At 49.3% G+C, this 23,865-nt stretch overlaps 1 protein-coding gene across 3 annotated transcripts in view; it reads right to left on the bottom strand.

Annotated features, from left to right (window-relative positions):
* Positions 1 to 8,050: 8,050 nt before the first annotated feature.
* LOC146423837 (Fc receptor-like protein 5) overlaps positions 8,051 to 23,865 on the bottom strand; it is a 30,984-nt gene continuing 15,169 nt past the window's right edge. The window contains exons 4-8 of one of the 3 annotated variants that reach the window (XM_085044469.1): positions 22,850 to 23,152; positions 18,682 to 19,014; positions 16,405 to 16,761; positions 13,671 to 13,775; positions 8,051 to 8,474 (exon numbers count right to left, since the gene is read on the bottom strand). In XM_085044469.1, the coding sequence (XP_084900595.1) occupies positions 8,443 to 8,474; positions 13,671 to 13,775; positions 16,405 to 16,761; positions 18,682 to 19,014; positions 22,850 to 23,152 (1,130 nt within the window). In that variant the 3' untranslated portion in view covers positions 8,051 to 8,442. Of the gene's footprint in view, positions 8,475 to 12,134; positions 12,466 to 13,670; positions 13,776 to 16,404; positions 16,762 to 18,681; positions 19,015 to 22,849; positions 23,153 to 23,865 lie in introns of those variants that run through there. The other 2 variants (XM_085044468.1, XM_085044470.1) reach the window with 2 other exon arrangements.

The raw sequence follows: 23,865 nt of genomic DNA, 5'->3' as shown, positions 1-23,865 counted from the left end.
CCAGTAGTCAGGGTGCAATGACACCCACTGTAATCCCAGTATGATCCCAGTCCCTCCCAGTATGATGCCAGTGGCTCCCAGTGTGATCCCAGTTGCTCCCTGTCAATGCCAGCATGAGCCCAGTAGCCTCCAGTATGATCCCTGTGACTCTGTGCCTTTCCCAGTATATCCCAGTTGCCCCAGCATACTCCCAGTCATTCCCACTTCCTCCTGGTTGCTTTCAGCATGATTCCAGTTGCCCACAGCCACTCCCAGTCAATCCCAGTATGATTCCAATCACCCTCAGTGTGATTCCAGTCTCTCCCAGCATGGGGCCAGCTGCTCCCACTGTGATCCCAGTATGATCCCAGTTGCTCCCAGTATAGTTCCAGTTGTTCCCAGTTCCTGCCAGCATGATCCCACTTGCCCCCAGTGGCCCCTGGTATAGTCCCAGTCCCTGTCAGCAGGGTCCCACTCCTGCCCAGTATCGCCCAGTTGCCCCCAGTGTGGTCCCAACTGTTCCCAGTGTGGTTCCAGCCAGCCCAGTATGGTTACAGACATTCCCAGTATATCCCAGTTTCCCTCAGCATGCTCATAGTCATTCCAGGCACTCCCAGCTGCCCCAGTAAGGTTATAGTTCCCTCAGAATGACCCCATTCTTTCCCAGTTACTCCCAGTGACCTCCAGCATGATACCATTTTCTTTCAGTTGCCCAAAGTGTGGTCCCAGTTGCTCCCAGTGTGATCCCAGTTGCTCCCTATGTGTCCCCAGTTTCCTCCCAACATGGGCCCAGTAACCCCCAGTCAGGTTATGCAAATGCATCTTGGGGACACATTGGGACACCCAGGAGGTGTTTTTGGGGGTCCTGGTGGAGCTGGCAGAGCCCTGGCAGGCGGTGGGGGAATGCAGGCCCCCCTGCAGTGGGGGTTTGGCTCTGCCTGGGGCAACATGGGGACCATGTGGGACCAGAGGGGTATGGGGGACACTGGATTTGGGGACACCCAGGAGAGCCATGGGAGGGGAGAATGGAGAGGGACAATGGCAGAGCTGGGGAACCCCTGGGAGCCTGGAGGGTGACATCTGGGACCCTGAAACAGGGACTCACAGTGGGGGTACCCCCAGGAGCCCCAGCAGCCTGGAGGGAGAGACAGGGGAGAGGGAATCCCTGGGATCCCCAAAACCCCAGGCTTCCCTAAGCTGGACCCCAGAGAGAGGAGACCCTCAGAACCCCAAAGTGGGGAACCTGGGGTGGGGGAGCCCCTGGGATTCCTGGGACCCCCATTAGTCTGGGGAGGGTGGGGATGCTGGAGAGGGGAACCCCCAGTACACACGGGACCCCAGACAGGGGGGAAGGCCAGAACCCCAAATAGCAGAGACCAGAGAGGGTTAACTCCTGGGGGAATTTTTGTGGGGCTGAATCTTGTTGGTCTGAAGGTTTTATGGACCCTAGATGTGCGGTGACTTTTAGAGATGGAATTGGACAGGGTGACCTTCAAATGCAATGTAGTCACACCTTGTTTTTCCCCAAACCAGGATTTCCCTTCCCAAATATCCGCTGAATGGAGAACGTAGCTATGAGGAAGAGGAAGATGCCCCAGGACCCCCAGGCAGGTGAGGAGGAAGTCACTGCCCCTTTCCCGCTCTCTTCTCCTCCATCTCCCAGCCCAGCATCGCCCCTGGCTGCAGGACAGCCCTGCTGCTGACACTGTCCTGCTGGGGATGGATTGGGGGATCTCCTTCCCCTTCCCCCTGGCATAGAGGTAAATTCCAAATCCTCTCCTTGTGCTTCCTCCTCCAGGCAACGAGCTGACGGCAGAGACCAGGGAGGACAAATCCCTGCAGCAGAACCTCATGGAAAAGGCCATTTTGAGCAGCTCCATGACCCAGGAATCCAACAGGGAGGAAAAGCCCCAGAGATGCCACAAAAGGAGGGACTGCAAACCCAGCCCAAAACCGGGGTGCTGTGAGGAGCAAAGACCCACCCTGTGCCAGGAAGGTGACCAGAGCTTCAGGCAGAGTTGGGAGCTGGAGCTTCCTGAGAAGCTTCATGAGACCAAGAAGCCCTACAAGTGTGGGAAATGTGAGAAGAGCTTCAGAAAGATCACCCATCTTATGGTCCACCAGAGGAGCCACACTGGGGAGAGGCCCTATGAGTGTGGAGAATGTGGGAAGAGCTTCAGCCACAGCTCCACCCTGATCCGCCATAAGATGATCCACACCGGGGAGAGGCCCTATGAGTGTCCTGAGTGTGGGAAGAGGTTTCCGATCAGCTCAGAACTCCTCAGGCATCGGCGGATTCACACACAGGAGAGGCCCTTCTGCTGCCCTGAGTGCAAGAAGGGCTTCAAGCGGAACTCCACCCTAAACACCCACCGGCGCATCCACACCGGGGAGAGACCCTATGAGTGTCCTGAGTGTGGGAAGAGCTTCTCCAGCAGCTCTACCTTGACCAAACACCAGCATAGCCACCGGTAAGGAAAGCCCTGCGAGTTCCCTGACTGGAGGAAGAGCTTCATGCGCTGCTCCAACTTCATCCTCCATCAGTAGACCCACTTTGGGAAGAGCCCTGGTTACCCACATTCCCAGTGATCCACGTTGGGAAGACCCCTGGCTGGTGGCTTCCACATCCTCCTGATTCCCTGTAGCCACCTGGAAAAAAGCAGGGGCAGGAACATCCTTTGGGACTCACATTGACGGCGGAAATTCATTGAGAAGAGCTGAGTTATTAACTTTTCACCCTAAAAAATGTCACCTGCTGTGTCCAATTATTTCTTCTGGTGTCATCAAGCAATGCTGGATGATCTTGGAGGTGTTTTCCAACCTAAATAATTTCCTTCTTCATCCTCTCAAAACAACCAAATCAAGGGTAAAAAAAAAAAGAAATGAAACAAAAAGATCTAAAGCTGCCCGATTGTCTTGGGGTGATGTTAGGATAATCCTGTATTCCCTGTCGTTTGCTTGTATGCTCAGAAATGTGGTTCTGTAGCTTTAACTGCGTTCAGCAGCTGGGAGAAGCGCAGGTTGTTTGGAAAACTTTTCCCCAAACTTCTCTGCTGGGGAGCGAGGGGGAGGCAAGGACACTCCTGGGACTGCTGCTGTCAAGGCTGCTAGTTTTTCCCTGGGATTGCTTCTTCGCCATTTTCTTTTTTTTTTGGACCCTTTTCTCCGATTTGCTTTCTCACCCGGAAAACCCAAGGAACCCCTGAGGATGGCAGATGAGAATCCTCCAGGCAGCTACTGGAGCAACTCCGCCCAGCCCCTGGGGACCTCCAGAGAGGGGAAACTGCATCTGAGGAAAGGACACTAAAGTTCACCAGCTGTTTACTCAGGTTTAAAAACTCCTTTTCCCCTGTTCTCCCCTTCCCCTGTGCCTTGCAGGGCACTCTAAATGTTTTGTTAAATAAATAGGGTTTTTTTTCACTTTTATCTAAGAAATTCTGTTGTGAGTGGGGGGAGAGGAGGCGTTTGTTTGGAGTGCTCTCTACCTGGAGAAATTTGTCTCTAATCCGGGACAATATTTGGTGCCCAAAGTGGGGTTGATAAACTTGATGTCCACCTTTTGTTGGGCTAGAGAAGGTGAAAAAAACCGTAATAATTACATCCTGGTGTTAAACGCTTTGTATTGAATTACAGCTATCAGTAGTCACCATGTTGTTTGATGGGAGGTTGTTTGATGTGATACTGTCAGTTTGGCACATAGGCCTGTTTCCCTACCAACAGGTAGGGACAATTTTGTCCCTAATGTATAGTTTTCACAGATCAGAGACACATCTCTGGCTTGTTATAGTAATGTGTGTGACACTGATAATCTGTAAAAAAGTATTGGAAACTGTTGTGATGAAAGCTGTAGGTTTGCCACCCATTTCTTAATGTGTTTACCCTTCCCCTATTGTCCTGCTTTCCCCACCCCACGTGGTCCTGGCCACTCCCTTGGGTTTTCCCTATTGGTTCTTGTATCCTAACTCCACCCCTGGCCACTCCCTTGGGTTTTCCCTATTGGTTCCTGTACCCTAACTCCATCCCTGGCCACTCCCTTGGGTTTTCCCTATTGGTTCCTGTACCCTAACTCCACCCATGTACTGCCCCTGTGCCCAGAAGTCACTGTGCCAATGTTCTGTCCCCACCCCTCTGTTTCCCTAGAAAACTCCTCACCCTCCGCCATATTGGGGTCTGTTTCATCTGGTCTGTGCACCAGGGGAGGTCTTTGGCCTCTGGTGCTTCCTTTTATGTAGCTAAGTTCTAGAATATTCTGCCCAGTTTGGCACCCCATTGGTTCCCCACTTTTGTACTCCTCCCCGTTCCTTCCCTATTGGTTTATTCTCCCTGGTTCCTCCCATGTTCCATCCCTTTCCCCTTCCCTGGTTGGCTCCTCGGAGCTAACCACTCCCCTTTCCCATCCCCTTTTAACCCTCTGTCCCGGAACGCTCGAGGCTCTCCGCCTTGGGTGTCTCCTCCCCGCTCCGCCCCGCGCTCCTACCCGGATTTCCCTCAATAAACTGCCTTGGAGATGTCGGAGAGGTCGCCGGGAAGTAACGCACACTCTCACGGAGATAATGGTTTATTTCTTCTAAGACAGGCGTTATTATAGAAAACAGGTACAGGTTCACGCGACAAACCGGCACTTATGATTGGCTGTTTGGTCTATGCGCACATCTGTCTTAGCTTTCTGATTCGCTGTGGTCTTTAGGCACGTTTCACTTGGCTCAGCTAAAGTTTTGCCAGCATAAGCTGAATTACTGACTGTGTGATTCTTTCTCTATTTTGCTTATTTCTTCTGCATTGGATACAATTCTAGTTCTCTTTTCTATCTCCTGGGAAGAACATCTCAAAGTTATGAACAATAGCATCTTAGAGTTAGGAACAACAGCACCTTCAGAGTTTGGAACAATAGCTGGTTTGTGCATGGTGCATCTTCTTCTGCACACACACCTCGCCAATATGGCCTCATTCTGCTAACCATTTTCCAACAATGAGACACCCAGCCGCAGGGTCTGCACCTCTTTGTTCTTCTCTGCCGAGAGTCCAAGCCTCCAGGAAGTCACCAAAGCTGCCGTGACACGCTGCCACCTGTGTCACCTGTGTCACCCTGAGCTGTCCCATCCCGGGCTGCACCCTATCACTGATGTTGTTTTGGCTCTGCTAGCCACATTAGCCAAAAGGCTAAAAGCGCGCCGTCACCCTGACGCCTGATGGTTTTTGTCCTTTATGCTCTTTTTATACCCTTTTTATACATTTTACACCCTTTCCCATTCCTTGTATTTTCACTCCCTGTACCTTAGCCTTACATTTTTATAGCCCTTGTACTCTGATATTAGCCTAGTTTGGAGTTCTCTGGAGAAGACACAACATCCCTGCTATCTCAGAACATGAGGCTCCAACCTTGGACGGAGCCTCCTCTCTGGATCATGTTTTTGTAAGCTAGATTGTAGCCTCATTTGGGGGGTAATTAGAATAGGGGGACAATTATTTCATTTGTTAAGTTTCCTATTGGGGGATTTTAGATAGATATGCTAATTCGTGAGGTCCATAAAATTGTATTTGCGTTGTACCCACTGTGCTCCTCGGCGTGATTCCACCTTCGACCATGGAGCACCTGGGATGCTATTAAAACCAAGATAATACCCTTTTTCCCTATACTGCTGTGTCTGTGTCTTATTTTCACCAGCTTTTAAGGCATCAGCCCTGCTTCCTTTACCATCACCGGTTGTGGAGCAGCAGAGGAACCAGAGCAGCCTGATGGCTCCCCGGGCGGTGAGAGCGCGGTTCGGCGCTGAGCCGGGCTGGGCAGAGAGCTCTCGGTAAGCTCTGCTGGTGTAACATCCTCAAACCGCAGCAAACGGCGCCCAACGTGGGGCAGGAGCCAACCTGGGAAGCGTCACCCTGCAGTCGCTGCTGCGGGAGAGAAGATGCTTTTGGGAAGCCGATTTGATTCGCCCCAATCGAGCCCAGAGACACTTCAGAGACCAAGTCAGAGAAGTGGGTATTTGCTTTATTCGGTGCACCGGATGTGTGGGGAATTGTTTCCACCAAACACACACGCCTCAGTACCCCAAAGACACAGAGTTATAGGTAAAATCATGAATATTAATTACATTCTTCAGGATAGGAGTGGTTATACAAATCATTTCTCGGAAGTCATTAATATCATTAGCATGTGCACCACGCATGCTCCTGGCGGTCTTTGGATACCCCCAAAGCCCCCTCCAAGGTGACAGTCCTCCATGGGATGATTCAGCGGTTTCTGTGCTGGTTTCAAATGCATACTTAGCCGATAAGCCATCAGGCCAGAGCTGTTACCTACAATTTGAATTTGAATTAAGAATTCAGCCTTCAGCCCTGGCGGCCACAGACAGGCGCCTGTGCTGGTGGAAGGGGGGCAAAGCTCAGAGAACCTTTCTCAGTTTCCCCGGCGAGAAGCTTGCATTCAGCCAGAAGACCGAAGGGGCGGCCGGCAGCCTGTGGAAAAAAGCCGCGCTTTCCAAGGAGGTCGGCTGAATGGTGGTGGAACATCCCGAGTGCTTTTTGTTGATTCTCCACACTTGGTAAGCCTGCTGGAAAGCCCCTTGGGAGGGGAGCTGCTGGAGGCCTGGTCGGCTCCATACGGGGGTCTCTTTTTTCTTTTTAGTTTATTCCTTTTGCCTCAGGGTGGGTGGAGGGTTGTGGCTAGCACAGCTCTTTCCCTTGAGAATTTTTTCCTGTGTTTTACAAACAAAGATAAAGCTTGGATCTTATTAAAAACGGTGCCTCGAGATTTGGACAGTTCAGGCCTGGCCAATCAGGCCTAGGGGGAGGTTTCTGACTGATCAATGTGAGCGACCGCTGAAAAATCTAATAAAGTTGGAATTAAATAATAAAAGCTCTTTTTTTACGCCACGCTGAGAATCCGGGTCTTCTTTCTCTGCTAGCGGCTCAATGGCGACAGAGGGTTAGAGGTGGCGTCGTGTCGAGGTGACGGGAGTCGGAGGTGACAGGAGTCGCGCTCCGTGCGAAATCTCGACGAGAAAAAACCCATTTCTAGCAAGGGGAGACCTAAGCTTTGTGCCCCCATTTTGGGAGAAGTTTTTCTTTTAAGATTCGCTGTCTTTTTATAAGATTCGCGGGCAATCAGCAGTGGTGTGGGAAGTTTTTGCGCGCGAGAGATAAAGCGAACTAATCTTCGTTTTGCGTTGTTTGGTTATCTGGAAGTGACAAACCTTAGTTCTCTCCCTAATTGATGCCTGATGTGTTTTTGTCCTTTTTATTTTACTTTTATACTCTCTTTATATATCTCCTTTATATATAACCTTTTACCCTTCCCCATTCCTGTACTTTTCACTCCCTGTGTCTCAACCCTACATGTCTCTCACCCTAGTACTCCTTGCCCTCCTCAGAATCCTTCGGGAAAGACAAAACATTCCCACAATCTCGAAAGCATGATGTATAATTTTGAACAGAGCTTTCATCACTGAGACATGTTTTTTGTAAACTAAGCAGTAATCTTTTCCGGGGGAGGTAATTTTAATTAGTGGGCAATTACTTCATTTGTTAGGCTTCTCATTGGAGACTTTTAGATAGGTGTTCTAATCCAGGCTGTCCATAAATTGTATAATGGGATATCGTCGCGGCTTGTTCGTCGGTGTGTGTCGCTGTTGAGCCGCTGGCAGAGAAGTAGAAACCCAGGTTCTCAGGCAAGAAAAGAGAGTTCATTATTTTGATTTCCATATATATAGACTTCTCACAGGTCACCCAGACTGGTCAGTCAAAAACCTCCCCCTAGGCCTAATTGGCCAGGCCTGAACTGCCCAAGTCTTGAGACCCTGTTTGCAAAAACATCCAAACTTTATCTTTGTTTATAAAGCACAGCAAAATGTTCTCACGAGAAAGACCTGTGCTGGTCACAGGTGTGCATATGGGATCCTATTAAACCACAGTAAAACCCTTTTCCTATACTGTGTTTTGCGTCTAAAAATGTTTTACTAGCGATTTAAGGCATCGTAATAAGCAGCGGTAGAGGAAACCAGAGCAGCCTGGTGGCTCCGCGGGCGGTGAGAGCGCGGTGAGTTCGGCGCTGAGCCGGGCTGGGCAGAGACGCTCTCGGTGAGCTCTGCCGGTGTAACATCCTTAATCCGCAGCAAACGGCGCCCAACGTGGGGCAGAAGCCAACCTGGGAAGCGTCACCCTGCAGTCGCTGCTGCGGGAGAGAAGATGCTTTTGGGAAGCCATTTCCCTGATGAGAAGCTTGCATTCAGCAAGGAGACCGAAGGGGCGGCCGGCAGCCTGTGGAAAAAAGCCGCGCTTTCCCAGGAGGTCGGCTGAACGGCGGTGGAACATCTCGAGTGCTTTTTGTTGATTCTCCACACTTGGTAAGCCTGCTGGAAAGCCCCTTGGGAGGGGAGCTGCTGGAGGCCTGGTCGGCTCCATACGGGGGTCTCTTTTTTCTTTTTAGTTTATTCCTTTTGCCTCAGGGTGGGTGGAGGGTTGTGGCTAGCACAGCTCTTTCCCTTGAGAATTTTTTCCTGTGTTTTACAAACAAAGATAAAGCTTGGATCTTATTAAAAACAGTGCCTCGAGATTTGGACGGTTCAGGCCTGGCCAATCAGGCCTAGGGGGAGGTTTCTGACTGACCAATGTGAGCGACCTCTGAAAAATCTATATCAGTTGGAATTAAATAATAAAAGCTCTTTTTTTTATGCCACGCTGAGAATCCGGGTCTTCTTTCTCTGCTAGCGGCTCAACGGTGACAGAGGGTTAGAGGTGGCGTCGTGTCGAGGTGACGGGAGTCGGAGGTGACAGGAGTCGCGCTCCGTGCGAAATCTCGACGAGAAAAAACCCATTTCTAGCAAGGGGAGACCTAACCTTTGTGCCCCCATTTTGGGAGAAGTTTTTCTTTTAAGATTCGCTGTCTTTTTATAAGATTCGCGGGCAATCAGCAGTGGTGTGGGAAGTTTTTGCGCGCGAGAGATAAAGCGAACTAATCTTCGTTTTGCGTTGTTTGGTTATCTGGAAGTGAAAAACCTCAGTTCTCTCCCTAATTGATGCCTGATGCGTTTTTGTCCTTTTTATTTTACTTTTATACTCTCTTTATATATCTCCTTTATATATAACCTTTTACCCTTCCCCGTTCCTATACTTTTTACTCCCTGTATCTCAACCCTACATGTCTATCACCCTAGTACCCCTTGCCCTGCTCAGAATCCTTCGGGGAAGACGAAACATCCCCACAATCTCAAAAGCATGGTGTATAATTTTGAACAGGGCTCCATCACTGAGACATGTTTTTTGTAAACTAAGCAGTAATCTTTTCGGGTGGGGGGCAATTTTAATTAGGGGGCAATTACTTCATTTGTTAGACTTCTCATTGGAGACTTTTAGATAGGTGTTCTAATCTAGGCTGTCCATTAATTGTATAATGGGATATCGTCGCGGCTTGTTCGTCGGTGTGTGTCGCTGTTGAGCCGCTAGCAGAGAAGTAGAAACCCAGGTTCTCAGGCAAGAAAAGAGAGTTCATTATTTTGATTTCCATATATATAGACTTCTCACAGGTCACCCAGATTGGTCAGTCAAAAACCTCCCCCTAGGCCTAATTGGCCAGGCCTGAACTGCCCAAGTCTTGAGACCCTGTTTGCAAAAACATCCAAACTTTATCTTTGTTTATAAAGCACAGCAAAATGTTCTCACGAGAAAGACCTGTGCTGGTCACAGGTGTGCATCTGGGATCCTATTAAACCAAAGTAAAACCCTTTTCCTGTACTGTGTTTTGCGTCTAAAAATGTTTTACTAGCGATTTAAGGCATCGTAATAAGCAGCGGCAGAGGAAACCAGAGCGGCCTGGTGGCTCCCCGGGCGGTGAGAGCGCGGTGAGTTCGGCGCTGAGCCGGGCTGGGCAGAGACGCTCCCGGTGAGCTCTGCTGGTGTAACATCCTTAATCCGCAGCAAACGGCGCCCAACGTGGGGCAGGAGCCAACCTGGAAAGCGTCACCCTGCAGTCGCTGCTGCGGGAGAGAAGATGCTCTCGGGAAGCCGATTTCATTCACCCCAATCGAGCCCAGAGACACTTCAGAGACCAAGTCAGAGAAGTGGGTATTTGCTTTATTCGGTGCACCGGATGTGTGGGGAATTGTTTCCACCAAACACACACACCTCAGTACCCCAAAGACACAGAGTTATAGGTAAAATCATGAATATTAATTACATTCTTCAGGATAGGAGTGGTTATACAAATCATTTCTCGGAAGTCATTAATATCATTAGCATGTGCACCACGCATGCTCCTGGTGGTCTTTGGATACCCCCAAAGCCCCCTCCACGGTGACGGTCCTTCATGGGATGATTCAGCGGTTTCTGTGCTGGTTTCAAATGCATACTTAGCCGATAAGCCATCAGGCCAGAGCTGTTACCTACAATTTGAATTTGAATTAAGAGTTCAGCCTTCAGCCCTGGCGGCCACAGACAGGCGCCTGTGCTGGTGGAAGGGGGGAAAAAGCTCAGAGAATCTTTCTCAGTTTCCTCGACGAGAAGCTTGCATTCAGCGAGGAGACCGAAGGGGCGGCCGGCAGCCTGTGGAAAAAAGCCGCGCTTTCCCGGGAGGTTGGCCAAACGGCGGTGGAACATCCCGAGTGCTTTTTGTTGATTCTCCATGCTTGGTGAGCTCTGCTGGTGTAACATCCTCAAACCGCAGCAAACGGCGCCCAACGTGGGGCAGGAGCCAACCTGGGAAGAATCCCCTCGGTGCCGCTTGGGGGCGTGGCCTGGGAGCTGGCGGCCATCTTGGGGCGTGGCCTGGGAGGTGGCGGCCATCTTGGGGCGTGGCCTGTGGCAGGTCAGCCATATTGGGGTGTGGTCTGTGATCTGACGGCCATCTTGGGGGGTGTGCTTTATTCCCTCCGCCATATTGGGGTGTGGTCTGGGTGGATTTTGGGGGCGTGGTCTGATCTGGTGGCCATTTTGGGGCGTGGTTTATGTCAAGGAAGCCATATTGGGGTGTGGTCTCAACGCGATATTTGGGGCGTGGTCTTTAGTCCATCAGCCATATTGGGGCGTGGCCTCAGTGCCATCTTGGGGGCGTGACCTATGACAAGTCAGCCATCTTGGGGCGTGGCTTCAGTGCCATTTTTGGGGCGTGGCCTGTGATACGTCGGCCATATTGGGGTGTGGTCTCAGCGCCATCTTGGGGGCGTGGCCTTTATCCTGTCCACCATATTGGGTTCATTTTTTCAGCACCATTTTGGGGGGCGTGGCCTTTATTCTGTCAGCCATCTTGGGTCGTGGCTTTGGTGCCATTTTTGGGGCGTGGCCTATGACAAGTCAGCCATATTGGGGTGTGGTCTCGATGCCATTTTGGGGGGCGTGGTCTGCGATCTGGTGGCCATTTTGGGGCGTGGCTTATGTCAAGGAAGCCATATTGGGGTGTGGTCTCAACGCGATATTTGGGGCGTGGTCTTTATTCCATCAGCCATATTGGGGCGTGGTCTCAGTGCCATTTTGGGGGTGTCGCCTGTGACAAATCAGCCATTTGGGGCGTGGCAGAAGTGCCATCTTGGGGGCGTGGCCTTTAGTCTGTCCACCATCTTGGATCCTGGCTTCAGTGCCATTTTGGGGCGTGGCCTATGACAAGTCAGCCATATTGGGGCGTGGCCTCAGTGCCATTTTGGGGCGTGGCCTATGACAAGTCAGCCATATTGGGGCGTGGCCTCAGTGCCATTTTGGGGCGTGGCCTATGCCAAGTCAGCCATTTGGGGCGTGGCCTCGGTGCCATTTTGGGGTGTGGCCTATGACAAGTCAGCCATCTTGGGGTGTGGCCTCGGTGCCATTTTGGGGTGTGGCCTATGACAAGTCAGCCATCTTGGGGTGTGGCCTCGGTGCCATTTTGGGGTGTGGCCTATGACAAGTCAGCCATATTGGGGCATGGCTTCAGTGCCATTTTTGGGGCGTGGCCTATGACAAGTCAGCCATATTGGGACGTGGCCTTGGTGCCATTTTGGGGGTGTGGCCTGTGATACGTCGGCCATGTTGGGGTGTGGTCTCAGCGCCATCTTGGGGGGCGTGGCCTTTATCCTGTCCACCATATTGGGTTAATTTTTTCGGCACCATTTTGGGGGGCGTGGCCTTTATTCTGTCAGCCATCTTGAGTCATGGCTTTGGTGCCATTTTGGGATTGTGGCCTATGACAAGTCAGCCATATTGGGGTGTGTCCTTTATTCTGTCGGCCATATTGGGGCGTGGCCTCAGCGCCATCTTGGGTCATGATGTTGGTGCCATTTTTGGGGCGTGGCCTATGCCAAGTCAGCCATCTTGGGGTGTGGTCTGGATGCCATTTTGGGGGGCGTGGTCTGCGAGCTGGTGGCCATCTTGTGGGGCGTGGTCCTGAAGCGTCTCTGGCTATATTGTGGGAGTGGTCCGGCGTCTCTGGCGGCCATCTTGGTGGGCGTGGCCCTGCTCAGGCGGCGACCTCGACGGCCCCCAGCGGGAAGGTTCCGGTGTCGCTCAACCCTCGCCAGCGGGAACGTCCTGAATCGGGGCAAAAAATGGAAGTTTTGGGGCAAAAAGGTCCATTTTGGGGGAAAAGAGAAAATTTGGGGGAGGGGGAATGGATTTGGAATAAAATTTGGAATAAAATTTATTGGGGTGAAAAAAGGAGAATTTGGAGTAAACTTGGGGGAATTTTGGTGTTGAATTTGGCTGGTTTGGGATCAAAATTGGATAATTTGAGGGGAAAATTTGGGGCGAAACGATCAATTTTGGAGAAAAACAAATTTTTTGGGGGGGAAAGAATTGATTTGGAATAGATTGAGAATTTTGGGGGAGAAAAGGAGATTTTGGAGCAAAATTGGACGATTTTGGTGTCGAATTGAGTTTGTTTGGCGTCAAAATGGGAGAATTTTCAGGTGAAATGGGAAGTTTGGGGAGAAAATGGGAAATTTTGGGGGAAAGATTGTATTTGGAGTAAATAGAGAATTTTTTGGGGAAAAAAAGATTTTGGAGCAAATTGGGAAATTTTAGTGTCGAATTGAGTTTGTTTGGAGTCAAAATGGGAAATTTTTGGGGTGAAATGGGAAATTTTGGGGACAAAATGGGGAAATTTTAAGGCAAAATAGGCAAATTTGGGGGTGAAAATGGGAAATTTGGGGGTTAAATGGGAGATTTGGGGGCAACATCAAATTTTGGGGCTCAAAATACAAAATTTTGGGGATTTTTATGAATTTGGGGGTTGGATTGGAAATTTGGGGGCAAAAGGGGCGATTTGGGGGAAAAAGGTCTATTTTTGGACCGAAAAGAACAATTTGGGGTCAAAATAGGCACTTTGGGGGCAATTTTGGGGTCAAATGGGCAATTTTGGGGCAAAATGGGTGATTTAGAGTCAATTTTTGGACTAAAATGGAGAAATCTGGGGTTAAATTAGGGGTTTGGGAACAAAGCAGCCAATTTTGGGGTAAAATGGACAATTTGGGGTTAAAACGAATGATTTGGAGTCAAAAAGGATGATTTGGGGGGAATTTGGGGTTAAAATGGATGAATTGGGGGAAATTTGGGGTTAAAATGGAGACATGATTTGGAGACATTTTGGGGTTAAAATGGGTGATTTTAGGGACAATTTGGGGTCAAAAATTTTGGGACAATTTGGGGTCAAAATGGGTAATTTGGGGACAATTTGGGGTTAAAATGGGTAATTTGGGGACAATTTGGGGTCAAAATCCTCCCCTCCCCCCACTCACCCCTCCTCCTTCTCCGGAACAGCCAAACAGCCAATAGGAGCCCAAGGAGCAGAACAGCCACGCCCACCGTGACTCCAATGACCAATGGGAGGAGCTCAGACTGATCTGGGGGAGAGAAACACCCAGAAAATCCTGGGTTAGCAAATACCCCAAAAAAACCAAAAAAATCTCCCCAAAATACCCCCAAAAAGCAAAAAAAACCCTAAAAAATCTTCCCCAAAATACCCCAGAAAACCCCAAGGTACCCCCCAAAAAACCCCAAAAAAACCTCCCCAAAATACCCTCAAAAACCCCAAAATACCCCCAAAAAATACCCCAAAAAACCTCCCCAAAATACCCCAAAAAACCTCCCCAAAATACCCCAAGAAACCTCTTCAAATTACCCCCAAAAGCCCCAAAATACCCCAAAAAAACCCGGATGAGCCAAGATCCCCAAAACCCCAAAAACTTCCCCAAAAAAAGCCTCAAACTTCCTCCAAAAGCCCCAAAAATCCTCCTGAGTCAACCACCAGCCCAAAAACCCCAAAACTGCCCCAAAACCCCCATGTAAACCAAAATCCCCAAGAAATCCCCCAAAACCTAAAAAAACTCCCCAAAATTCACCCAAAAATCTCCCCAAATCCCTCAACTTCCCCCCCTGGGTAAACCCACAGCCCAAAAAATTCCAAAAACCCAAAACTTCCCCCAAAACACCTCAGATCAACCAATACTCCCAAAAACCTCCATTTTCACCCCATTTTGGACTTTCTCGAGTTCCTCCCACCCCAAAACCTTAATTTTTCACCATTTTGGATATTTTTCCCATATTTTGGACCTTCTCGAGTTCCTCTCACCTCAAAACCTCCATTTCCACCCCATTTTGGACCTTCTCCCCAATCTTTGGACCTTCTCAAGTTCCTCCCACCCCAAAATTTTTATTTCCCCCGTTTTGGACCTTCTTGAGTTCTCTCCACCCCAAAACCTCCATTTCCCCCCATTTCTGACCTTCTCCACATTTTTGGATCTTCTTGAGTTCTCTCCACCCCAAAACCTCCATTTTTCCCTAATTTTGGACCTCCTTGAATTTCCTCCACCCCAAAACCTCCATTTCCACCCCATTTTGGACATTTTCCCCAATCTTTGGACCTTCTCAAGTTCCTTCCACCCCAAAATTTTTATTTCCCCCATTTTGGACCTTCTTGAGTTCTCTCCACCCCAAAATCTCCATTTCCCCCCCATTTCTGACCTTCTCCCCAATTTTTGGACTTTCTTGAGTTCTCTCCACCTCAAAACCTCAATTTTTCCCAATTTTAGACCTTCTCGAGGTCCTCCCACCCCAAAAACCTAATTTCCACCCCATTTTGGACTTTTTCCCCAATTTCTTTACCTTCTCAAGTTCCTCCCACCCCAAAACCTTATTTTCCCCCATTTTTCACCTTCTTGAGTTCTCACCACCCCAAAACCTCCATTTTCCCCCATTTTGGACTTTCTTGAGTTCTCACCACCCCAAAACCTCCATTTTTTTCCCAATTTTGGACCTTCTCAAGATCCTCCCACCCCAAAAACCTAATTTCCACCCCATTTTGCATCTTCTCCCTAATCTTTGGACCTTCTCAAGTTCCTCCCACCCCAAAATTTTTATTTCCCCCATTTTGGACCTTCTTGAGTTCTCTCTACCCCAAAACCTCCATTTTCCCCCATTTGGGTCTTCTCAAGTTCTCTCCACCTCAAAACCTCAATTTTTTCGCAATTTTGGACCTTCTCGAGGTCCTCCCACCCCAAAAACCTAATTTCCACCCCATTTTGGACATTTTCCCCAGTCTTTGAAACTTCTCAAGTTGCTCCCACCCCAAAATCTTTATTTCTCTCATTTTGGACCTTCTTGAGTTCTCTCTACCCCAAAACCTCCATTTCCCCCCATTTCTGACCTTCTCCACATTTTTGGATCTTCTTGAGTTCTCTGCACCCCAAACCCTCAATTTTTTCCCAATTTTGGACCTTCTCAAGATCCTCCCACCCCAAAAACCTAATTTCCACCCCATTTTGGACTTTCTCCTCAAAATTTTTACCTTCTCAAGTTCTCACCACCCCAAAACCTCCATTTCCTCCCATTTTGGACTTTCTCCCCAATTTTTGGATCTTCTCGAGTTCTCTCCACCCCAAAACCTCAATTTTTTCCCAATTTTGGGCCTTCTCGAGGTCCTCCCACCCCAAAACCACCATTTCCCCTCATTTTGGACTTTCTCGGGTACTCTCCACCCCAAAACCTCAATTTTTTCCCAATTTTGGACCTTTTCAAGGTCCTCCCACCCCAAAAACCTAATTTCCACCCCATTTTGCATCTTCTCCCCAATCTTTGGAACTTCTCAAGTTCCTCCCACCCCAAAACCTTCATTTTCCCCCATTTTGGACTTTCTCGAGTTCCCTCCACCCCAAAACCTCAATTTTTTTTCCAATTTTGGACTTTCTCAAGATCCTCCCACCCCAAAAACTTAATTTCCACCCCATTTTGCATCTTCTCCCCAATCTTTGGATCTTCTCAAGTTCCTCCCACCCCAAAATTTTTATTTCCCCCATTTTGGACCTTCTTGAGTTCTCTCCACCCCAAAACTTCAATTTTCACCCCAATTTTTTGATCTTCTTGAGTTCCTTCCCACCCCAAAACCACCATTTTTCCCCCATTTTTTGGACCTTCTCCCCAATTTTTGGACCTTCTCCCCAGTTTTTGGACCTTCTCCCCAGGCTGGGGTCTCACCCGGCTCAGGGACGGTGACAGCAGCACTGGGAGGTGACAACACCCACCCAGCGTCCATCTCCTCCTCGTACTGGCAGCTGAAGTGTCCGGCCGAGTGTCCGGCTCCGGCCGCGGCCACGGAGTGGACAGGGATGGACATCTGGGCCTGGTGGCTCGTGGTCACCTCGGACAGTCGCTGGTTGCCGTCGTGGAAGAAGCGGAAGCGGCGGCGGGCGTGGTCAGAAGGGGCGTGGTCAGAAGGGGCGTGGTCATGGCCGGAAGGGGTGGGGATGAGGCAGGTGAGGGAAATTTGGGGGTCAGAGGTGGCCGGAGTGGCCGAAGGGGGAGAGAGGAGGAGGATGGGTTGGGGGGGAGGGGCTGGGGGGAGAGAAAAGGGTGTGGTCAGTGGGTGTGGTCAGTGGAGGGGGTGTGGTCATTGGGGTGTGGACAGTGGGGTGTGGTCACTGGGGTGGGCGTGGTCAGTGGCGGTGGGGTCATTGGGGGTCAATGGGGGTGTGGTCAAGAGGGTGTGGTCATCATGGCGTCAATGGGGGTGGGGTCATTGAGAGTGGGGTCAATGGGATGGGTGTGGTCAGTGAGGGTGTGGTCAGTGGGTGTGGCCAATGGGAGGGGCCAATGGGGTGTGGTCAGTAGGGTGTGGTCATTGTGGGGTCAGTAGGGGTGGGGTCATTGAGAGTGTGGTCAATGGGAGGGTGTGGTCAGTGGGTGGGTGTGGTCAAGGGGTGGGTGTGGTCATTGGGGTAGGAGTGGGCAGTGAAGTGTGGTCATTGGGATGGCTGTGGTCAGTGGGTGTGGTCAATGGGGTGTGGTCAATGGGAGGGGTGGGATAATTGGGTAGGGTGTGGTCATTCAAGTGAGAGTGGCCAATGGGGTGTGGTCAGTGGGTGTGGTCACTGGGGTGGGTGTGGTCATTGGAGTGGAGGTGGCCAGTGGTCATAAGGGGGAGTGGTCATTGAGGGTGTGGTCAGTGGGTGTGGTCAATGGAAGGGGTGGGATCATTGGGTGGGTGTGGTCATCTGGGTGGGTGTGGTCAATGTGGGGTCATTATGGGAGTGGTCAATGGGGTGTGGTCAGTGAGGATGGGCGTGGTAAATAGGGCTGTGGTCATTGAGGGTGTGGCCATGGGGGTGGGTGTGGTCATTGGGGGTGTGGTCAGTGGTGTGGGAGTGGTCAGCGGGGTGTGGTAATAAAGGGCTGTGGTCAGTGAGGTGTGGTCAGCAGGGTGTGGCCATTAATGTGGGTGTGGTCAATAGAGTTTGGTCAATAGGGTGTGGTCATTATGGGAGTGGTCAATGGGGTGTGGTCAATATGGGGATGTGGTCATTAGGGTGTGGTCATTATGGGAGTGGTCAATGGGGTGTGGTCAATATGGGGGTGTGGTCAACATGGTTTGGTCAGTGGGGATGGGTGTGGTAAATAGGAGGGTTGTGGTCATTGGGGGTGTGGTCAGTGGTGTGGGAGTGGTCATTGGGGTGTGGTAATAAAGGGCTGTGGTCAGTGAGGTGTGGTCAGCGGGGTGTGGCCATTAATGTGGGTGTGGTCAGTGGAATTTGGTCAATGGGGTGTGGTCAGTGGGACATTGCCATAGAGGGCTGTGGTCAGCAGGTGTGGTCATTGGGTGGGAGTGGTCAATGGGGTGTGTCATTCAGGGTGTGGTCATTTGGGTGCCTCTGGTTATTGGGGGTGTGGTCAATGAGGGCGTGGTCAGTGGGTGTGGTCATTGGACATGTGGTCAATGGGGTGTGGCCAATGCAATGTGGTCAATGGGTGTGGTCATTGGGGTGTGGCCAATCAGGGTGTGGTCCTTGGGGTGTGGTCAATTGAAGTCAATGAGGGTGTGGTCAATGGGTGTGGTCAATGGAGTGTGGTCATTGAGGTGTGGTCATTGAGGTGTGGTCAATTGAGGTCAATGAGGGTGTGGTCAATAGGGTGTGGTCATTGGAGGTGTGATCAATGGGTGTGGTCATTCAGGGTGTGGTCAATGGGTGTGGCCAATGGGGTGTGGTCAACAGGGTGTGGTCCATGGGGTGTGGTCAGTGGGGTGTGGTCAGTGGGGTGTGGTCATTGGGGTGAGGTCAATTGAGGTCAATGGGGGCGTGGTCAATGGGGGTGTGACCAATTGGGTGTGGTCAATGGGGTGTGGTCAACAGGGTGTGGTCCGTGGGGTGTGGTCAGTTGAGGTCAATTACGTCATCGGGGGTGTGGTCAGTGGGCGTGGCCAACAGGGCCTGACCCTCCCTCCCCCAAACCCCACCCTCCCCCCCAAACCCCACCTACCCCTGACCACCACAGCCACGCCCCCGCTGGGCGGAGCCTCCAGCCAGGCCCCGCCCACCTCCTCCTCCACGCTGCAGCTGAAATTCCCGGAGAATTCCTGGGAAACCCTCGGGAAGAGCAGCTCGGCGCTCCCGCCGGCCGCGTCCCCGGTGACGTCACCGATGTCCCCAGAGGTGCCACCACCCCCCGGCGTCACCTCGGCTCCGTCCCGGAAGAACCGGAATCGCCGCCGGAAGTCGCGGCGCGGCGCGGCGCAGGTCAGCCGGAGCCGGTGGCCGGCGGCCACCACGCCGGACGGAGGGTCCACGGACAGCTGGGGGGGAGGGCAGGGCTCTGGGGAGGGGAGAAGAATTTGGGGGAAAATCGGTGGAATTCGCGATTTTCCACCCCGGTTGGGAAAAAAGCTTAAAATCGGAGAGAAAATTCAGTTTTTCCCCAAAATTGTGGAGTTTTTTGGTTTTTGGCTGGAGGAGGTTTTACCTTGGTTGGGTTGGGCTTGGATTGGGTCAAAAAACCCTAAAAATGGTCAAAAAATGTCAATATTTTGGGTGGTTGGAGGAGATGGAAATGGAGGAGATGGAGAAGTTGGGGAAGAAAAACCAAATTTTCCCTCAAAGTCCCAATTTTGGTCAAGTGGAGAAGGTTGAGAAGCACCCAGGTGGTCATGGAGGTTCCACCATGACCCTGGTTGGGTTGGGCTTGGATTGGGTCAAAAAACCCTAAAAATGGTGAAAAAATTCAATATTTTGGGTGGTTGGAGGAGATGGAAATGGAGAAGATGGAGAAGATGGAGAAGAACCTCCCAAATTTTCCCAAAATCCAGATTTTTGTTGGTCAGAGGAGATGCCACCATGACTATTAGTTGGGTTGAGCTAAGATTGGGTCAAAAAAAGCCTAAAAATGGCCCAAAAATTCAATATTTTGGAGATCAAAAGGGAGAAGATAAAGAAGATGGAAAAAACCCACCCAATTTTTCCCAAAATCCCAATTTTGGTCAAATGGAGAAGGTTGGAAACCACCCAGGTGGCCATGGAGGTTCCACCATGACCATGCTTGGGTTGGGCTTGGATTGGGTCAAAAAACCCTAAAAATGGTGAAAAAATTTCAATATTTTGGGTGGTTGGAGGAGGTGGAAATGGAGAAGATGGAGAAGATGGAGAAGATGGAGAAGAAAAACCAAATTTTTCCTCAAAATCCCAATTTTGGTCAAATGGAGAAGGTTGAGAACCACCCAGGTGGTCATGGAGGTTCCACCATGACCCTGGTGGGGTTGGGCTTGAATTTGGGTCAAAAAACCCTAAAAATGGTCAAAAAATTCAATATTTTGGGTGGTTGGAGGAGGTGGAAATGGAGAAGATGAAGATGTTGGAGAAGATGGAGAAGAAACACCCAAATTTTCCCAAAAATCCTGATTTTTGTTGGTCAGAGGAGATGCCACCATGACTGTGGTTGGGTTGGGTTTGGGTTGGGTCAAAAAAAACCTAAAAATGACCCAAAATTTTTCATATTTTGGAGGTAGAAATGGAGAAGATGGAGAAGAAACACCAAATTTTTCCTCAAAATCCCAATTTTGGTCAAATGGAGAAGGTTGAGAAACCACCCAGGTGGTCATGGAGGTTCCACCATGACCCTGCTTGGGTTGAGCTTGGATTGGGTCAAAAAACCCTAAAAATGGTCAAAAAATGTCAATATTTTGGGTGGTTGGAGGAGATGGAAATGGAGAAGATGGAGAAGATGGAGAAGAAACCCAAATTTTCCCAAAATCCTGATTTTTGTTGGTCAGAGGAGATGCCACCATGACTATTAGTTGGGTTGAGCTTGGATTGGGTCAAAAAAAGCCTAAAAATGGCCCAAAAATTCAATATTTTGGAGATCAAAAGGGAGAAGATAAAGAAGATGGAAAAAACCCACCCAATTTTTCCCAAAATCCCAATTTTTGTCATCTGGAGAAGGTTGAGAAGCATGGAGGTTCCACCATGACCATGCTTGGGTTGGGCTTGGATTGGGTCAAAAAACCCTAAAAATGGTCAAAAAAATTCAATATTTTGGGTGGTTGGAGGAGGTGGAAATGGAGAAGATGGAGAACATGGAGAAGATGGAGAAGAAAAACCAAATTTTTCCTCAAAATCCCAATTTTGGTCAAATGGAGAAGGTTGAAAAGCACCCAGGTGGTCATGGAGGTTCCACCATGACCCTGCTTGGATTGGGTCAAAAAACCCTAAAAATGGTGAAAAAATTCAATATTTTGGGTGATTGGAGGAGATGGAAATGGAGAAGATGGAGAAGAAACACCAAATTTTCCCAAAATCCAGATTTTTGTCATCTGGAGGAGGTTGGGATCACCTGGATGATCTTGGAGGTTCCACCAAGCCAAGGGAGATTTTGGGTCAGAAAGATCTAAAAATGACCCCAAAACCTTCAATATTTTGGAAAAATTGGGGAAACTGCTGGAAATCCTTAATTTTGGACATTCAGGAGGAGTTTTGGGGTCATGACCTAAAAATAACCCAACCATGACCCAAAAATAACCAAAAATGACCCAAAAAAATACCCAAAAATTACCTGACCTTGACTCAACCATTACTTAACCATGACCCAAGAATGACCAAAAAAATGACCCAACCTTGACCCCAAATAGACCCAAAAATGACCAAAAAAGGACCCAATTATGGCCCAACCTTGACCCAACCATGACCAAAAAATTACTCAACCATGACCCAAAAATGACCAACAATGTCCAAAAAATAGCCCATGAATGACCCAAGAGTGACCAAAAAATGACCCAACATTGACTCAACCATGACCCAAAAATGACCCAACCATGACCCAAAAAAGGCCCAATATTCAGCCAAAAATGACTGAAATTACCTGACCTTGACCCAACCATCGTTCAACCATGACCCAAAAATGACCCTAAATAGGCCCAAAAATGACCAAAACATGACCCAACAATGACCCAAAAATGACCCAAAAATTACCTAACCTTGACCCAACCATGATCCAACCATAGTCCAACCATGGCCCAAAAAAATGACCAAATCGTGGCCCAAGAAGGACCAACATTCACCCAAAAATGACCCAACATTGACCCAACCATGACCCAACCATGACCCAACATTGACCCAACAATGACCCAGAAATGACCCAACTGTGGCCAAAATCGACCCCAAATAGACTCAAAAATTACGAAAATGATCCAAGAATGACCTAAAAGTGACCCAAGAATGACCCAACAATGACCCAACCATGGCCCAAAAATGGCCAAAAAATGACCCAAAAATGATCTAATCATGGCCAGACATTGACTCAACAATGACCCCAAAATTACCCAAAAATGACCCAAAAATAATCCAAAAAATACCCAAAAATTACCTAACCTTGCCCCAACCATGACCTAACCATGACCCAACCATGACCCGAAAAATGATCCAAAAATTATCTAATCATGGCCCAAAAATGACCCAAAAATACCCAAAAATTACCCAAAAGTTACCTAACCTTACCCCAACCGTGACCCAAAAATGACCCAACAATGACCCAAAAATGACCCAAAAAATACCCAAAAATTACCCAAAAAATACCCAAAAATTACCCAAAAGTTACCTAACCTTGCCCCAACCATGACCCAAAAATGGCCAAAAAATGACCCAAAAATGATCTAATCATGGCCCAAAAATGACCCAACAATGACCCTAAAATTACCCAAAAATAACCAAAAATGACCCAAAAGTTACCTAACCTTGCCCCAACCATGACCCAACCATGACCCAAAAATGGCCCAAAAATGACCAAAAATGACCCAACAATGACCCAACAACGACCCAAAAATGACCAAAACCAGCCCAAATATAACTCAAGAATGACCCGAGAATGACCCAAAAATGACCAAAGATGACCCAAGAATGATGCAAAAATGACCCAAAAATGACCAAAAAATGACCCAAAAATAACCTAAGAATGACCCAAAAATGACCCAAAAATGGCCAAAAAAACCCAAAAATGACCCAAAAATAACCAAAAATGACTCAAAAATGGACCAAAAATGGCCAAAAATAACCCAAAAATAACCAAAAATGACCCAACACTGACCCAACCTCACCATCTCCTCAACCTCCTCCACCCCCAACCCTCCCCACCCCAAACCCCTCCGATTTCACCCCAAAATCACCTCTCACCACCACGCGGACGACCCCGCTGGGGTAGGAGGCGATCCACCGCCCTTCGGTCATCTCCTCGTAGCGACAGCTGAAATTGCCCGTCAGGTTCCGGACGCTCCCGGCCACCCGCAGCCGGACGCTCCCGGAACCTTCCGGAACCTCCCGGATCCCGCCGGTGACCTCGAGGTCCTCCCGGAAGAACCCGAACCTCCTGTCGGCGTCGCCGGGCGGCGAGGCGCAGAGGAAGAGCAGGGGCTGGCCTTCGACGGTGACGGCGGAAGGTGACACGGTCAGGTTGGGCGGGGATGGACGGTCTGGCGGGAGGAGAAGACCCGAAGGTGAGGTTGGAGGTCAACCGGGGGAGGAATTTTGGGGTGAAAATGTCCCGGTTTGGGTGGGAAAGTTAAGGTTGGAGGTCAATGGGGATGAATTTTGGGGTAAAAATGCCAGATTGGATGGAAAAGTGAATTTTGGGTGGAAAAGTCAAGGTTGGAGGTCAATGGGGATGAATTTTGGGGTAAAAACACCAAATTGGGTGGAAAAGTCAATTTTGGGTGGCAAAGTCAATGTTGAGGTCTAGATGGAAATGAATTTTGGGATAAAAATGCCAAATTGGAACAAAAAATGAATTTTGGGGTGGAAAAGTCCAGGTTGGACCTCAATGGAGACGAATTTTGGGATGAAAACACCAAATTGGAACAAAAAGTGAATTTTGGGTGGAAAAGTCAAGGTTGGACCTCAACGGAGATGAATTTTGGGATAAAAATGCCAAATTGGATGGAAAAGTCAATTTTGGGTGGGAAAGTCAATGTTGGACCTCAACGTGGATGAATTTTGGGGTAAAAATGCCCAATTTGGGTGGAAAAGTCAATTTTGGGTCAAAAAGTCCATTTTGGGTGGAAAAGTCAACATTGAGGCCTCAATGGAGATGAATTTTGGGATAAAAACACCAAATTGGGTGGAAAAGTGAATTTTGGGTCAAAAAGTCCATTTTGGGTGGAAAAGTCAACATTGGAGCTCAATGGAG

The sequence above is a fragment of the Lichenostomus cassidix genome, unplaced genomic scaffold, assembly GCF_008360975.1.
Source record: "Lichenostomus cassidix isolate B80296 unplaced genomic scaffold, HeHo_3.0 HiC_scaffold_36, whole genome shotgun sequence".
Classification (NCBI taxonomy): Eukaryota; Metazoa; Chordata; class Aves; order Passeriformes; family Meliphagidae; genus Lichenostomus; species Lichenostomus cassidix.
This window is presented reverse-complemented; position numbering and strand designations above follow the sequence as displayed.